The 17468-nt window shown below is 40.2% G+C and overlaps 1 protein-coding gene across 1 annotated transcript in view; it reads left to right on the forward strand.

Annotated features, from left to right (window-relative positions):
- The window catches only part of LOC102468682 (rho GTPase-activating protein 7), a 164149-nt gene that overhangs the window by 105708 nt on the left and 40973 nt on the right, over positions 1 to 17468 (forward strand). The window contains exon 3 of the mRNA XM_027770556.1: positions 9061 to 9210. Coding sequence (XP_027626357.1) covers positions 9061 to 9210 — 150 coding nt within the window. The remainder of the gene's footprint in view (positions 1 to 9060; positions 9211 to 17468) is intronic.

Below are 17468 nucleotides of genomic sequence, written 5' to 3' on the forward strand. Positions count from 1 at the left end.
GGGAAAGAGATAAAGCATCATCCTTGGGACGCATCCCTTCTCCTCCACTCCCTCCTTTTGGGGATTTTGAGCACACAGCCATGCACACAAACACCCATGTTTCTGAAGTGGGTTTATTTTTGCTTACTTGTTTTCTTTCAATTGTTTTTAACTCATTCAGATAAATACCAAGGTATGTGATTGTTAGTTCATATTCACCCTCATCGTGTTTATTAAAAATCCATTTCGCAAGTTCATTTTGTAGAACTCTGCTTAAACACAAGGTCGTTTCTGTTTGGACTCCTTTGGATTTATGATAAATTCAAGGAGAAATAACACCTTATTCCCTCGTGCATTTGTTCAACCAACATTTCTTGTGTCATGGTTGTGTCCCGGCTCTACCTTATAGGGTTTTATCAGGGAACAAGACAGACCACAGCTGCCCCCTTGGTGGGGCTGACGTTTCAGAAACAGACACAATACATAACAGATTAGCTAGAAACGATGTTAGAAAGACTTTCTTATCCAGAAAAACTATGTATGTCTCCATCTGTTAAGTCTCTTACATCCTTGGGCGGGCGACATGTTTTGTCCACTTGCCCATTTCTTTCCAGTCACTTCTACGTATCGTGTAGTCTTTGCTGCTCCCGTGACGTGAGTTACTTTTTTTCCTTCCACGTTTGAGACAGTCAACAGCAGAGGACGAGACGGTCCCGTTTGTTCTTACTGCTGTTGAGCCAAATTGCTGCACGTTTTAATTATTAGATTGTACGATGACTCCCTGGGGTTTTCAAGGTACAATTTGTCATCTTTTGTGCAATACGTCTATCAGGTTTATTGTTGCTCGTGTACTTGTGCTCAGAACCTCGAGTACACGTCGACTAGAGAACTTAATAGCGAACATTCTTACTTGCGGCTAGTTCTGTAGAAAGGGTGTTTCACCGTTTTTGCCAATACCTGCTCCGAATGTTGATAATCTATTTATTAAGAATATTGCCTAAATTTTTACCTAGAACGATTTTTGCTGTTGTCCTGTTTTTAATCACTAACAGGTGACTTAAAATAGGTTTGAATATTACAAATGCCTTTTTGGACATTTATTTGTTGTATTTTTTCCCTTTATTAATATGAAAGATGAATAGATTTCTGATTGAGGAATGACTCCGAATGACAGTATAATTCTGGTTGTCCTGACTTTTGCCAGAAATCATAAAATGGCTTCCTTGTCATCTCTAGCTATGTTAAGAATACGGAAACACAGACCTTCCATTAAGTAAGCTGGGGAAGTCTTAAACATTCTCGAGTAATTTCATCCTCAGGAAAAATAACAAAGGTTTGGGGCTAGGGATTTCCCATAATTTTTCAGTCCAAGGATTGTTCTTTAATATCAAAACTAGCCACAGACACATATCACCTATCAATAGTGAGAAAATATAAAATGGAAACACATTTACTCTGGTCTTAGCCACTCATGGAAAACTTAGAACAAAACATTTACAAGTAGATAAATTTTAAATTCTAAAAAAAAAAATCACATGAGCCGCCTCAAGCATTTTTTTAATTTAACTTTATCTATCCATTTATTTATTTATTTTAATTTGACAAGAGAGGGATAGCGTGAGAGAGAGAAAGAAAAAGCTGCCATGCCCGAGACTCCAACCATGGTCACGCATGTGGGAGTCCAGAGGCCTTAACCACCACGCCACCTGCTGGCCCGCCCCAGGCATTTTTCACATGTTTGTTATTTCATTGCCAAAGAAAAATCAAAATGGCAATTCTTAGATTTGCCTAAGATGCTAACACTAAATAAGTTACTGAGAAGATTTTCACTCATTGAAGTTATATAACTAAATTTAAGATGCAATTATTGACCCCATATTCAGGGAATAACCTCATGAAATTCTTCATTGGCATGACTTTGCACTCAAAGCCAGAGGTTCCTTCAGATATGCCCACACAGGGAGAGGCGTTGGGAGTCAAGGGAACGTTATTGCATGGATCAAAAGCAGTGTTACAGATAAAAGACAGGGTGCCTAGTTACCATTTAATTTCAGGTAAACAACAAAAAAATGTTTTAGTATCAGTTTTGGGGAGATATCGGCACTTAGTTGTTTTTATTTATATAAAATTCAAAAAGACCTGAACATTGTGTTTGCTGAATGTGCTCTTGAGTTGCAAATGAGAGGTTACATGGTGTACATGAAAAACCAGACAAGTTCTGTACTCACGGCACGGCACTTCCCAACCCCAGCGTGCTTTACAAGATCGTATCAGAGGCTCTACGGATTTATTTGGGCAATTTTATAGTTTTTTTTTGTTTGTTTGTTTGGAGAGGTTTTCACTATAGGGCACGTGCGCTCGCCAGAAAGACAGAAAGAGACAGAGAGACAGAAAGCGAGAAATCACCCCCAAGGGGGGATAGTCACGCCACAATCCCTTCTCCTCCATTCTCCTCTCGGGATCTTAGGCACACATGCACACACGCCCAGCATGAGTTTAAGCCACCGGGTCCAGGACTCGAACCGCAGTCAACTACATGGGAGTCCAGCAACATAGCCATTACACTAACTGCTAGTCCGTCAATTTTGTGGTTTAACATGCCTAAGAAAAATACCAAATTATATGCTTTATATTATATAGCATTCATATATAAAAAATAAAAATGCACTTTTAGCCATAAAAATGATTAAAGAAAATACATGTATTTGTCCTCGGGATGACTAATATCTGAGAAACACTGGGCAGAATCAGGGAAAGTGATAAGGGGTGGAAGTATAAACACAGAAGTCAGATGAAGACTTTTTTTTTTAATGTGGTATTTTCTATGGAAAAGGAATACATTTTTCTTAGGTTTTTCTTTTTTACTCACAGCAAGGAAAAGATCATTATAACTTCCTGAAAAGAGTTTATGGAATTTTAATATTAAATAGATGTCTTTCTTATGTTCTCCAATTAGAGGAAGTTCTGTTTCCTAACAGTATTTAAAACCTATCGGGGGTGGGGGCAGCAGGTGGCGCAGCAGTTAAGGTGCCTTGATCCTATAAGCCTGATTCCATGGTTTGAGGCCAGACCTGGTGGCTTGAAAAATAAGTCAGGTATTGGGAACCAGCAGTTAGCGTAATGGCTATGTCGCTGGACTCCCACGTAGTCGACAGCGGTTCGTGTCCCGGACCCGGTAGCTTAAAAAAAACTCACGCCGGGCGCGTGTGCATGCGTGCCCAAGATCCCGAGAGGAGAATAGAGGAGAAGGGATTGCGGCGTGACCATCCCCCCTGGGGGGTGATTTCTCGCTTTCTGTCTCTATGTCTCTCTCTGTCTGTCTGGTGCGCGCACGCGCCCTACAGTGAAAATCTCTCCAAAAAAAAAAAAAGTTTAAAAAAATAAATAAAATAAATAAGTCAGGTATTGTGAGTGAGCGCCCCAAAGCCTGAGAGGAGAATAGAGAAGAAGGGATTGTGCCATGACCATCCCTCCGGGGAGCGATTTCTTACCACCCCTCCCCACCCCCGCCACCTCTCTCCGGCAAGCACACGCACTCTATAGCAAAACGAAAAATGAGAAACAGTGTGGGGTTTGCATCTCCAGGTATCACAGAGGCGTGAGGGCGCAGAACACGTGCTCAGTTCACGAAGACTGACTCAAGCGCCGTAGCACGTCAGATGTCCCCAACAGTCAGTCTCTGACTTTAGCACTTGAAGGCTGGCTTCAGAATGCCCACCCACTGTTAGGGTAGAATTAGATTCCAGTCTCACAAATGGGCCCTTAAAGGACATGCAGAAGTCGCCCTCTGATTTTCCCAGAGAGAGCGGAGCGGCTGCCCACTCTGCAGCCCTCCCAGTTCACACCTGCCCCTTCCGAGCTCTCCCAAGAAACAGCTGCAGACATGTCCCCTAAAACTATTTGGGAAGCTGTGCAGGCAATCTACAAAAGTTCTAGCTAAGAAGTGCTTGTTTGAAGCCCCATTGGGGTTTAAAAATTGAGCAACCAAAAACTAATTTCCTTCACCATGTCTTAAAAATTGAAGCAGATTAATAGGGAGTCAACGTTCAATTTAAAGCCGCTATCATTAGCTAATGATTACATGTCAGTTCAAAGATTCCTTGTAGTAACTTTAAATAGCTTTATCTAAACCTCTCACCATTTACTGTTTTAATGATATTGACACATGTTATTATCACTTAAAAATAATACACAAATGGGACCAGCAGTTAGCGTAATGGCTATGTCGCTGGACTCCCATGTAGTCGACCACGGTTCGAGTCCCAGACCCAGTGGCTTAAAACTCACACCGGGCATGTATGCGTGTGTTCACAAGATCCTGAGAGAAGAATGGAGGAGAACGGATTGTGGCATAGCCATGCCCCCTGGGGGATGATTTCTTGCTTTCTGTCTCTCTGTCTCTGTCTTTCTGGCGAGTGCATGCGCCCTATAGCAAAGACATCTCAAAAAATAAATTAAACAAATAGTACACAAAGAATTTGAAGTTGAACAAAATATATCTAGCAAAGGGGAGATAGATACTGGTTTGTTTTATTTTTCTCAGACTACGTAAGTTTTATATTAAAACACGGCAGTATAGAAACTAAGGCTGACTTAGTTAACTTGCCTAGAAACTCTGACATAGGCTAATTATATGATCTTTACCTTCCGCCATTTCAGATGTAATCTTCACTGCTCCTGAAAAACAAACAAACGAACAAACAAACAAACAAAAAGACGTGATGATGTGCGGCTCTCTACATAGGCTGTTACTTTAAGAAATGCAAGTGTAGAGAGAGGAATGTGTTGTCAAATGAAATACACAGCACAACCACGAGACATGCGCATCCCGCTGGCTGCAGATCACACAGTTCAGGATGAAACTGAGCCAAGGCTCCTGCTAAAAGATTCTTTTCTTTCGTGGGTGAGCGAGGAGTACTGCTAGTCCAGAAGAGCCAGCAGGATTTACAGGGAATTAAAGACAGTGTAGGGCAAGAACCTGGAATCAGAGATCAGGAAGTCCTCCTCCTGTTCCTGGCCTAACCTTTAATTCAGTGTGACTGTCTGTGTGAAGTGTGGCTGAGGGACAAGCGGAGCAGTCAGACCACGCCTTACGTGCTGAGCCAAACAAACATCCTCTGCGTGGAAGCATCCTGGTATCTCACTGGCTTTGGGGTGTCTCTTCCAGATGCTTGGCCTTAGGCACACACAGCCCGTGTCAGAGTAAATAAAGAGCATCGTTCAGACTACCGCATGGTCGGCACGTGGCATGGCCGGATCAGGTTCTTACAGCATATCGGATGGAACGCTGGTTTCTCCCTCCGTTTATGCAACAGCTCAAGGCGACAGGGTGACGCTGTTCTCAGTCTAGAGGCAAGAAGGGAGATCGCATTGTCGACCCAGGTTCAGCTCCCAGTCTCCTTACTGCGAAAGTAGGTGGTGACTGTCCCATTAAGGAGAGCCTGTTACGTTGACACTGGCATTTGATTTTAGGCTGCGTTCAAGAGGGGACACAGAATCTGGGAAGGACTGCCCACCTTGCCCTGCTCAGAGAACATGTAGAGTAACATACGAACTAGTGACGGTTTCCCAACAGGTGACATGCAATAAATCATCTGAGGCGAGTCCACCTAGAAAGGGACTCAAACCGCGGCCGATTACGTGGGAGTCCAACGACATAGCCATTATGCCATCTGCTGGTACCAATCACTTGACAACTTTAAAAAACAAAGTCACTGATTTCCTTACATCCAGCCGGTGACCTCCCTCACATAAAAAGTGAAATTGACCCTTAGACATGATTGGGTCCTATTTCTGCCCATCACCCACTTTCTCACGTCCTCTCCTTCGGCCCCCCTGACCTTTTTCGGATCACCTGGCTGCCCAAACTCTTCCCCATTGTTCTGCCGCTCTTCGCTCGGCTTGGGGCACTATTTTCTTGTCCTCCTCCTTCCCTGTGTCTTCCTCCTCATCCTCTCTTTCCTCCCGTCTCTCTCTATACTCTCCTCCATCCTCCCCCACCCCATCTCATTACGGTGTAATTCTCACTTCTGTTGAAAGCTCTGCTCTGACCACGGCTTCTAAAGTGAGGTACCACCACCGATACCATTACTTGGAAAAGTTCATGGAAAATGGAATTAAAGCTTGAGTTTATTTCTGTATAAAAAGTTTTGAAATCCATGCACAGCTTTCCATAATACACATTTTCTGTAAACTTTGTGGAGACCCCTGTGTAGCTCTCATTACCCTATTTTCTTCTGAAACTACTTATTTATGAGTGTGCTCACTTTCGCAGTCAGGCTTCCCGTGAATAACTACAATATTCAGAACAGGCATCCGACCTGGCTTATTCAAAGACGGGTACTAAGTCCTCTTTACAGAGCTGGGCTCAGAAGAGTTGCAACTGAAAGATGGGAGGCAAGAGAATTTGACACGTTAGCCTTCACTTGGGTGGATTAAGTTACCGAAATACTGACTTCACTAATAGGTACCTTTACTTATTAAAAATTTCCTCTTTGTGGACTATAACAACAGTGTGAAATCAAATCTCTGGAAAATCAGTCTAGCCAAAATCTGCAAATACACTGCTCCGTTTTCAAGCATGAGCTATTGGCTGGCGTTTAGTCGTGAACTTACGAAAGGTTAGAACTTTGTGAAGTGTTACTACCTGGGCTTTCAAACCAAGGAGAGTAATATTTATCCAGACTGGAGTTGTAGTCATGCTATCTTGTGAGCTTTTCTGAATGTGTAACATATGGCACACGTAACACTCCGGGTGGGAGGTAACGGATGGTGAATAGGGAAACACCCAGGAAGGAAAGGGAAAAGCAACGGGTCTCTTCCCGCAGAGGGATACCATGGATGAAGGCTGCTCTTGTTTCTTGGCAGAGCATTTGAAATAATTCGATGTGCAGTGTGTGGACTTAAAAACGTTTTTAAAGCACGAGCTTAGCATCTATTTAATTAGAAGAGAAATTTTTCCTGAGACTCCTGCTGCTGGGCAGGTCTAAGGCGGCTGACTGTAGGATATACTGCTTAATCTGACTTTAACTTAGTACCTGGAAAATAGTAAGATGTATTTTCTAAACCTTTTGGAGGTGTTATTTCACTGGCTCCTATTAATATCACTATTATTATTATTCCTGGATATGTACTACACGTGCAACGGAAAACTTGACTGTGTCTGCCAAATAGGAAAACCTAATCCTTGTCCTGGAGGACATCGTAACTGAGAAATGAAAGACAATCACGCCAAACCAGATGTAGCTAGAGAAACGCAAAGAACATCAGCTTGCCAAACACAGCTTTGGTTTAAAAAAGAAGGATGATGTCAGCAAACACATGGAGGAATAATTAAGGGGCTTAATTACTGCTCAGCTAGATATTTCTATTTCCTGCAATATTTAGAAAGAAACTAAACTGAATAATCTCTAATATTTCTGGGACTCTTTTAAGCTTTAAGCAAGATTTCATTATAAAGAACACTCTGTTGAATGCAGCAAAATTCTGTGACATCGAAATTTACAGTATACAGCAAGAATCAGGTTTATTTTGTTTGCAAACACCAACAATTTAAGCACAATAAAGCTTATGGCAAAGTTTGTAATTCCCTATCAGAACCTTATTAAATGTTTTAGACAGCAGAAAATTGGGAAGCAATTGCTCATAATAGTGGCATCGTATTCTGAAGGAATTAGCACAACTCAAATAAATTCTTAACTTATTCTCAAAATTAATATAGAAATAGAATAGAATTTGAAATAGAATCTTTCCATTTGCCTTAGTTTGCTAAACCAAGCACAAGATCAATTTAAAAAATAATTTATCTAATGTTAATTTAATTCATTGGTTCTCAGACAAACTTAGCTTCATAAACCAATTATTTGATATTGGAAAGATAAAGACCTCTGAAATATTGACAATCTACCCTAGCTCTTTAAGGTATAGAGAGTGCCTACAGAATTACCCCAGTCCCTCCTCATAGTGGCTGGGAAACGTAGGGAGAATTAAAAGAACTGCCGAAAACATCAGTAAATAAGGAGGTAAAGAAAAGTTCTGATTGAGGCGGTCTTCACTTTCATTCCGTGACGCACACCATCACTGAAGCCAAGGCCCCACCCGTTGCCCTTGTGTCAGCACCCCTCAGGCGTCTGCTGAGCATATTTCTCTTTAAGGTTGGTCACTGGTGGTCTCTTTAAAGCCGAATTTATCCAGGTCAGTATCTCAGACGGGAAGATGGCGACATGAGTCACAGGATGAGTTGCCACCAGGGCTCATCCTCAGTCCACTGCGTCCCTCAGGTTTAATTCTAAAAACGCTCACAGTGCTTTCCATGTTACCTCCCCACCCAGTACCCTCACACCTGCACGATATTGAGATTCTAGAAGACTCCTAGTACTAATTAACATAAACACACAGGAAGAGTGGAGTCTTGCTCAAGTAACTCTATATAGTCCATGAGAAGATCTTGCTTCTTTAAGCAAAAGTGTTTCCATAAAAGTATGCTTTTCTTTTAGAGACTTCGGAATAAGTAATCATGGCCATTTACAAAAATATATATTGTTGTGAGAACTATGTTTAAAGTCTGTGAAAGAAAAAGAACCCTGACGAGAAGTTTTGGTGATGACATGGCTTTGAAGAAGCAGTGGGAGAGTGGCTGCCAGGAAAATGCCCCTTGCAGAGCGAGAGCTTGCCCGGTCCCTCTCTCACTTAGTTATTACACTCATTCTTCTAAGAAGATTTTCACACGCTTCCTTAACTGTCTAACCACAGTTATTACTGTCTTATAATAATAAATTTGTATCTGAAAAAAAGTGCAGAATAATACATGAGTCGGTAATTGCTGGTGTTACACTTCTTTTTCCTTGCACTTTGCTTTGTAAGAAAGAGATTTAATATTCATGAAAATGGCTTTCTTGGCAGCAGGACAGTATCTTCCCAATGAAGAGCCCATTGATGACGGAGAATAGAAGTCTTTTCCCTCTTCAGTAGAAGACTGCCTGTTACCCAGTGTCCTTTTTGTCCCATTGGGGAACAGGGAACTTTTTGTTCTTTCCAAGAAATGGCTTTTCAGATCCAGTAACAATATGTTCTGGTCCTCAGGAAATAAGAGAAGACCGAGACAGGCCGCGGCTGGACTCCATGGTGCTGCTAATCATGAAACTAGACCAGCTGGACCAAGACATCGAGAACGCCCTGAGCTCCGGCTCCTCCCCTTCCAGCACCCCGACCAACCTGCGGCGGCATGGTCCTGTGAGTACTCCGCTAGCGAGGTCCCTGGACGTCAAACGGCCCTTCTCGTGAACCAAACGTCCCTGATAATACTGTAGCACCTACCGATAACGACCTAACAGAGCCCCATAAAAACCGTTCGAATAACTCCAGGCTTTATGCCAAGAGTCCATAGAGAAAAAGGGTGATACCAAAAAAAAGTAAAATAAATAAAAATGCTTAGCATTAAACAGGAAGAAGGGTTCCTTCAGAAAGCGTGCCACCTGGCAATCGGACCCTCTTTGTCATAGTAGGTTCCCCAATTATGTCCTCTCCAACACAGCGTGGCTCCATCAGCCAGCACCACCCCTGCCTTGTCCAGTCCTTTATTAGGCCCAGAAATTTCCATTGCATGTACAGGATGCTTACTATGATGGAACTTCAAAGGTTGGTGGAAAAATGAAATCTACAAATTTATTTTGGTGTAAAAATAATTGGAAATTCTTGCGCAGTTGGTTTTTCATAATACAAAATTTCTGTGAACTTTTTGAAAATTCCTCGTATATTTGCCATATGGATAGATGGGTAGATACATAGATTCTTCTTGACCTAACTCAACATTCTGTAGGAAAGAATGCGGATAAGATTAATTCGAGAAGACTCAGCGAAATGCAATGACTAGGATAGAGGCAAGGATTTTAGTCTGTTGTGCACTCCTCATACGTAAGACAGGTACTCCTTTGAGACTGTGACAATCAAAATAAAATTGGGGAGGTGCAGATTCCAGGGTTGACAATACATTTTATAAATTTAATATTAGCTTCACGTGAAATGACTTAGTTTGTGCACATCTAGGAAATATGATGGTAGAATTTACTCACAATTAAGTCATGACTATCTTTAAAGTAATCTATTTACTCCCGTTATACAATAGTAAACATGTTGACTCAAGAAATTTCCATTTACATGAGGTCAAAGAAATGGAAAGTTGTATTCTCAACTTTGAGCACCTCTTAAAATACAACTGTTCTATACTGAATTATTAGGTCATCCAGAAAGTCAACATATTTTCCTGTTTTTCTACACAAAAAAGTGTCATGACTTTCCCAGCAACCCCGCATGTACTGATACTAGTTCCACCATGGATTCTGAGGTCATGGAAAAATCGTTCTGAGTGGAGCAGAGTAAACAAGCAGAACAAATTAAGAGCTAACTTTAGTGTACACGAGGTAGGTCCTATTTTAAGTGACCTGCGTGTGTTAACGTGTTCACTCCTCGCAGTGTTTCCAGATGCATAGAACTTTCTCCAGATGGAGAACTTTGTACTTGCACGTGCCAGAGCTGGTACACAAACCCGGCCCCTTCGACTCAGTGCTGTGTCATGTAACCACTACGCCACACTGCCTTCTCCAGCTCGCTACAATGGGAACTTTATTTTAAGTAGGAAAAAAAGAAATCAGTTAAAACTCAATAAATATGAAACTACTTCGACTCTGAAAGCCAGTAGAAATGAAATTTTTATTGTTGTTTGTAATCTGGGTAAATTTTTCTTAACCCTCCAGGAGTCATTGCACACATTTTATTTACAGTGAGCCCTCCCTAAATCTTGGACCAGCAGTTGGCGTACTGGCTATGTCACTGGACTCCCATGTAGTTGACCACGGTTCAAGTCTCGGACCCAGTGCTTTAAAAGAACTCACGCTGGACACGTGTGCATGCGTGCCCAAGATCCCAAGAAGAGACAGGAGGAGAAAGGATTGTGGTGTGGCCATGCCCCCTGAGGGGTGATTTCTCATTTTCTGTCTCTCTGTCTCTCTCTGTCTTCCTGATGAGCACACGTGCCCTATAGCAAAAACCTCTTCAAAAAAAAAAAAATATCTTCTATCTTCTTAGACAGTCCATTACTCCCTTCCTGGTGCTCCCATGCTGTCTTGCAGTTTTAGGAAATACAGCAATGAAAACAATGCAATCAAAGCGATCTGGAGATGGCCCCTAAGGCCGCACTTAAGCCATGTGCAAAGGGAGTTGGATTCCAGACAACTGACCATGCTCCAAACCCTGACCCTGGCACACTGAAAACCACACTGAGCGTGTGTGCATGCATGCCCCAAATCCTGAGAGAATGGAGTGATGGAAGAAGACTTGCGGCATGACCATGCCCCATCAAGGGGTGCCTTGTCTTTTTCTCTCTCTCTCTCACTGGTGAACACATGCACTCTCTGGCAGTAGAAGTTATTTACTGGGGGAGTGGTTAAGCAAGTTAACATAGTGGTTAAGCAAGTGGCATAGTGGTTAAGATCTTGGATTCCCACATAGCCAACCACGGTACAAGTCCTGGACACGGTAGCTAAAGACTCACGCCAATCATGTGTGCATGAGTGCCCAAAATCCAAAAAGGAGAATGGGGGAGAAGAGATTGTGGCATGGCTATCTCCCTGGAGGATGATTTCTCACTTTCTCTCTCTCTGACCCTCTCTGTCTCTCTGGCAAGTACACACAACCTATAGAAAATAAAAACCTCTAAAAGAAAAAAAGAAATTTTTTGAAAAAAGTAATCTTGTAAAAGCCAGAAAAAAGAGAGATCTTAATTGTATTTAGATATAAAGAGTACATACACGCTTCATCTTTATTTTAATTAGCACTTTTTACTTTTTTTCTTTTTAGGTTTTTGCCTTAAGGTATACACACTAGCCAGAAAGAAGTAGAGAGAGGGAAAGCGAGAAGTCACCTCCCAGAGGGAACGGCCATGCCACACACTCTCACTGTGATTTTCAAGCCCTGGATCTGGGACTTGAACTGTGGTCAGCCATGTGGGAGTCCAGCACCTTAACTACCATTCCATCTGCTGGTCAGCAGTTAAAACTGGCTTTAAAGGGACCAGCAGATGGCATATTTGTTAAATTGTTAGACCCCCACATAATAGACTGCAGCTTGAGACCTGGACCTGGCCATTTAAAACTCATGCCAGGCGCATGTGCATGTGTGCCTAAGAGCCTAAGAAGAGAAGAGAATGTAGCAGAAGGGATTGCAGCATGACCATCCCCCCAGGAAGTGATTTCTCACTTTCTGTCTCTCTCTCTCTCTGGCAAGCACTATAGTGAAAAGGAAAAACAAAAAGTGGCCTTAAAAAGCCAGGAATAAACTTAGTTAAGGTACTTGTAATACCGCTTCATCATTTATCTAAGTACAAGATACTTTTAATTTAAAATTTTTCTAGTATAAGTTTTTAACATACATCTTTATGTGTTTAACACTTCTTTTTCCAGCAGGATTACCATGCTTATCAGTCAAGACAAAGACATTACTATCCATATCATCAGCAGCAAATAGCTTTTCATTTTTTTCAGATTATTATCATTTCTATTCTCTTTATTTTGTTTTAAATATTCAATCACTATACATCATTTTGCTTGTGAAGAGAATTTACTTAACAAGAAATACTTCCCTCGCAAGTCCAGTTGAGAATACTATACATATTACCATCAACAGGTAATAAACCATTTCTGTGTCCCACTAATGTCATGCCTATTTGTTCTCCTGCTTTCCTTCTCTATACTCTTCCCTTCTGCTCTCCACTCTCGTTCCACACTGTCTTCAGCATCCACAGCTATTTTCATTGCTTTTATGCCCTCCAATATTTCGATCTCTACCATAGAGTGTGGGTAGTAGGTGTATATTAACTGGAGACATATAATATCTTTCTTTCATACCCTGTCTTGCTTCACTCAGCAATAGATCTTCCATATTCAACCACTTTCTATCAAATGCCAAGGTTTGTTGTTTTTTACGGCTGAGTAGTATCCATAGAGTATATGTGCCACACTTTTTCAATCCATTGTGGATTGTTTGTGGACATTTGAGTTGGTTCCACATCTTACCAAAAGAATAATGCTGCAATAAGCATCAATGTGCAAGCACTTTTCTGACAAGCCTTCTCCTGTCCTTTGGGTAGATACCCAGAATTAGGATTGCTGTATCAAATGGTAGTTCTATTTGAAGGTCTTTGAGGAACCTCCATATTGTTCTCCACAGTGGCTGAACCAGTTTGCATTCCCACCAACAGTGTAGGAGGGTCCCACTTTAAGCACATCATTTCCAAAACTTACCACGTTTTGTATTTTTAATCTTTGCCATTCTGACAGGGGTTAGGTATCTCATTGTAACCCTTATCTCCCTTATGATGAGGGATGTTGAGCACTTCTCATGTTTTTTGGCTGTTCATATGTCTTCTTTACAGAGATTTTTGTTCGGCTCATTTTCCCATCTTTTAATTGAGTTAATAATTTTTTTTCAGGTAAGCTGCTTGAGTTCCCCATGTATTATGGTTATCAGTCCCTTACCTGAGTCATAGTTACAAAAATATTCTCCATTTCTGAGGATTCTTGATTCATACTAACTACTGTATCCTTTGCTGTGCAGAAACCTCTTCATCTGATATAGTCCCACCTGTCTAGTTTAGGGATTATTGCCCATGCTCTGGGAGTCTTATTTAAGAAGTCTTTGCCTACCCCAATGTCTCCCATGGTTCTCCACCAGTAGTATTATAGTTTGAGGTCTTAGGTTCACATCTTTGATCCATTTCAAGTTCATTGTGTTCACGGTGAAAGACGGGGATTCAGTTTCATTTTTCTAGAGGTGGATACCCAGTTTGTCAGCACCATTTGCTAAAGAGGTTTCCCTTTTCCAATGGGTTGACTTGTGCTCTTTGTCAAAAATCAGTTGGCTGTAAGTTTTGGAGTTTATTTCTGGAGTCCCCATGCTATTCCATTGACCCACCTGTATATTTTGTGACAATACGATGCTGTTTTCATTATCACAGCTTTATAATATATTTTGGGGTCATGGAGTGCTATGCCACCCACTCCACTATTCTTGTTCAGGGCTGCATTGGCAATTAGAGGTCTTTTATGATTCCAGACAAATTCTATGGTTGTCTTTCTAGATCTGTGAAGTATGTCTCTGGTATTTGATTGAAATTACATTAAAATATGTAGACTAATTTGAGTAGAATTGCCATTTTGATTATATTAATTCTTCCAATCCACGAACATGAGATGTCATTCCAATTTTTTGTGTCATTTTCAATATCTTTTTTCAGATTTTCATAGTTTTCTTTGTAAAGTTCTTTGATTTCCTTAAGTTTATCCCTAGGTATCTTATACCTTTTGTGGCTATGGTAAAAGAGATTCCTTTCTTCAGCTCTACCTCATTCAACTTGTTTTTTATATATAGAAATGGTATAGAATTTTGAATGTTGAGTTTGGATCCTGCCACTTTACTGTATTCATTTATTACTTTGAGAAATTTTTTCACAGAAACCTTTGGGTGTTCTAAGTATACCATCATGTCATCTGCAAATAAAGATATTTTCAACTCTTTTTTGCCAATTTGAATGCCTTTTATATTATTCTGTTTTCTGATTGCGTTGGCTGGGACTTCCAGCACTATATCAAAAAGCAGTGGAGAGAGTGGCTAGCCTTGTCTAGTGCCAGTTTTTAGTGGAAAATCTTTTAGCTTTTCCCCATTTAGTATAATGTTATAGATTTTTCATATGTGGCTTTTATTGAATTGAGAAATGACCCTTCTCTACTAATCTTAATAGTTTTAATCATGAAGTGATGTTGTACTTCATCAAATCCTTTCTCTGCATTGATTGAAATATCATATGGTGGGAACCAGCAGTTAGCGTAATGGCTATGTCACTGGACTCCCACGTAGTCGACCATGGTTCGCGTCCCAGACCCGGTGGCTTAAAACTCACGCCAGGCGTGTGTGCGTGTGTGCCCAAGATCCCGGGAGGAGAATGGAGGAGAAGGGATTGCAGCATGACCATCCCCCCTGGGGGGTGAATTCTCACTTTCTGTCTCTATGTCTCTCTCTGTCTGTCTGGCAAGCGCACACATCCAAATAGCAAAAAAACTCTCCAAAAAAAAAAAAAAAAAAGAAAGAAATATCATATGGTTTTTATCTTTCTTTCCATTAATGTGATGTATTATATTTACGGTCTTGCATATATTGAACCACCCTCACATCCCTGGAATAAAGCCTACCTGGTCATGATAAACAATCTTTTTTATAGTTGTTGGATATGATTTGCAAGTATCTTGTTGAAAATTTTTGCATCTATATTCATCAAAGATATTAGTCTGTAGTTTTCCTTTTTTGTCCTGTCCTTATCTGTTTTGGGAATGAGGATGATGGAGGCTTCATAAAATTAATTTGGAATGTTTCCTTCCTTTTGGATCTTTAGAAATAACTAGAATAGAATAGGGGTTAACTCTTCCTTAAAAGTTTTGTAGAATTCAAAAGGGAAGCCACCAGGACCTGGGCTTTTCTTTGTCGGGAAGTTACTTATTACTGATTCAATCTCATGGCTTGTTAGGGGTCTATTCAGATTGTCTATGTCCTCTTGATTCAATCTTGGTAGATTATATGCATCCAGAAATTTGTTCACCTCCTCCATGTTCTCTTGTTTGTTGGCATATAGTTGCTCCTAATATCCTTGAATGATGTTTTGTATTTCTATGGTGTTTGTTGTAATGTTGGCTGATTCATTATGTATTTGATATATCTGGTTTCTTTCTCTGTTCTTCTTAATCTTTCTAGCTAATGGTGGGTCAATCTAGTTAGTCTTTTCTAAGAACTAGCTTTTGATTTCATTCATTTTCTGTATAGTTTGTTTACTTTCTATTTCATTTATTTATGCTCGAATCCTTATTATTTCTTTTCTCCTGGCATTATTTTTTTTGTAGTTGTTTTTCCAATTCCCTGAGGCATGCTGTCGGGTTGTCTATTTGCCACCTTTCCATCTTTCTCTAATGTGCACTAATTGCTATGAATTTCCCTCTTATTATTGCTTTTGTGGTGTCTCATAAGTTATGAAAACTTGTGTATTCATTATCATTTCTTTCCATACTTTTTTTTAAATTTCAGACTTAATTTCTTTGGTAGTAAAGAAGTCATTCAGAAGTAGGTTGCTTAGTTTCCATCTGTTTGTGCATTTTTAAGAGTTTTTCTTGAAATTAATATCAAGTTTAACTCCATCATAGTCAGAGAAGATGCTGGATATAGTTTCTATACCTTTGAACCTGTAAAGGCTTGATTTGTGCCCTATCATATGGTCAGTCTTTGAAAAGGTTCCATGTAGGGGTGAGAAAAACGTACATTTTGTTGTCTTAGGTTGAACATTCTATAGATGTCTGTTAATCCCATTTGATTTTTAAAGAATTATTTTTATCCATTGTAATTTTTTTATTTGTTTAAAGTTGACCAGAGAGAGAGAAGGAAAGTGAGAAAGCAAGCTGCCAGATTTAGGACTTGAACCATGGAATATTCTATAGATATCTGTTAAGTCCATTTTGTTTATGCTATAATTTAAATCCTTTTTCTCTTTACGTTTATTTTGTCTAGATGATCTGTCAAGAGGGGATAGTGTGGTGCTGAAGTCTCCGTTCATTTGTGTGTTGCAGTCTATCTTCCCTTTTAGATTTCACAGTCTTTCCTTCACATATTTGGGTGCTCCTGTGTTAGGCACATAGATATTTATTGGGGTTATATCTTCTTGATCGATTGACTCTTTTACTATAATATAGTGCCCTTTTTGTCTCTTTAAACAGTTTTTGTTTTAAAGCCTATTTTGTCACAAATTAGTATCACAACTCTAACTATGTTTTGGGTCCCATTTGCATGGAAAACCTTTTTCCAATTCTTCACTTTCAGTCTATGCATCTCTTTATCCATGAGGTTGGTTTCCTGTAGGCAACAGATAGAGGGTTTCTTTTTTTTTTAAATCCGTTCAGCCAGTCTGTGTCTTTTGATTGGAGAATTTAATTCATTAACATTCAATGTTCCAGACATGTTCCTATCTTTAAGTGAGCTATTTTCTTGGTTGTTTTTTGTTCTCTTATATCCATCTGTCTGACTTAGTTTTCCTGATATAGCACTCCCTTCAGAACCTCTTGAAGAGCTGGTCTGGAATTCGTAAATTCTTTCAAGTTTTCTTTATCCAAGAATGTTTTGTCCTTTTTTTCCCATATGAAGGATAATCTTGCAAGGTATAGTATTCTTAGTTGAAATTGGTTTTCATTTAATACTTTGTATCTCCCTATTCTTTTCCTGCCTGCATTATTCCTGACAAGAGGTCCAATGGTAGCCTGATGGAATTACCTTTGTAAGTAACTTAACATTTCCCTCTTGCTAATTTTAATATCCTGTAATTGTCTATGGTTTTGACTAATCTGGCTATGATGTGCCTTGAAGAGGATCTTCTTGGGTGATTCTATTTGGGGTCCTTTGTATTT

This window comes from Tupaia chinensis, unplaced genomic scaffold (assembly GCF_000334495.1).
Source record: "Tupaia chinensis unplaced genomic scaffold, TupChi_1.0 Scaffold000143_1, whole genome shotgun sequence".
NCBI lineage: Eukaryota > Metazoa > Chordata > Mammalia > Scandentia > Tupaiidae > Tupaia > Tupaia belangeri.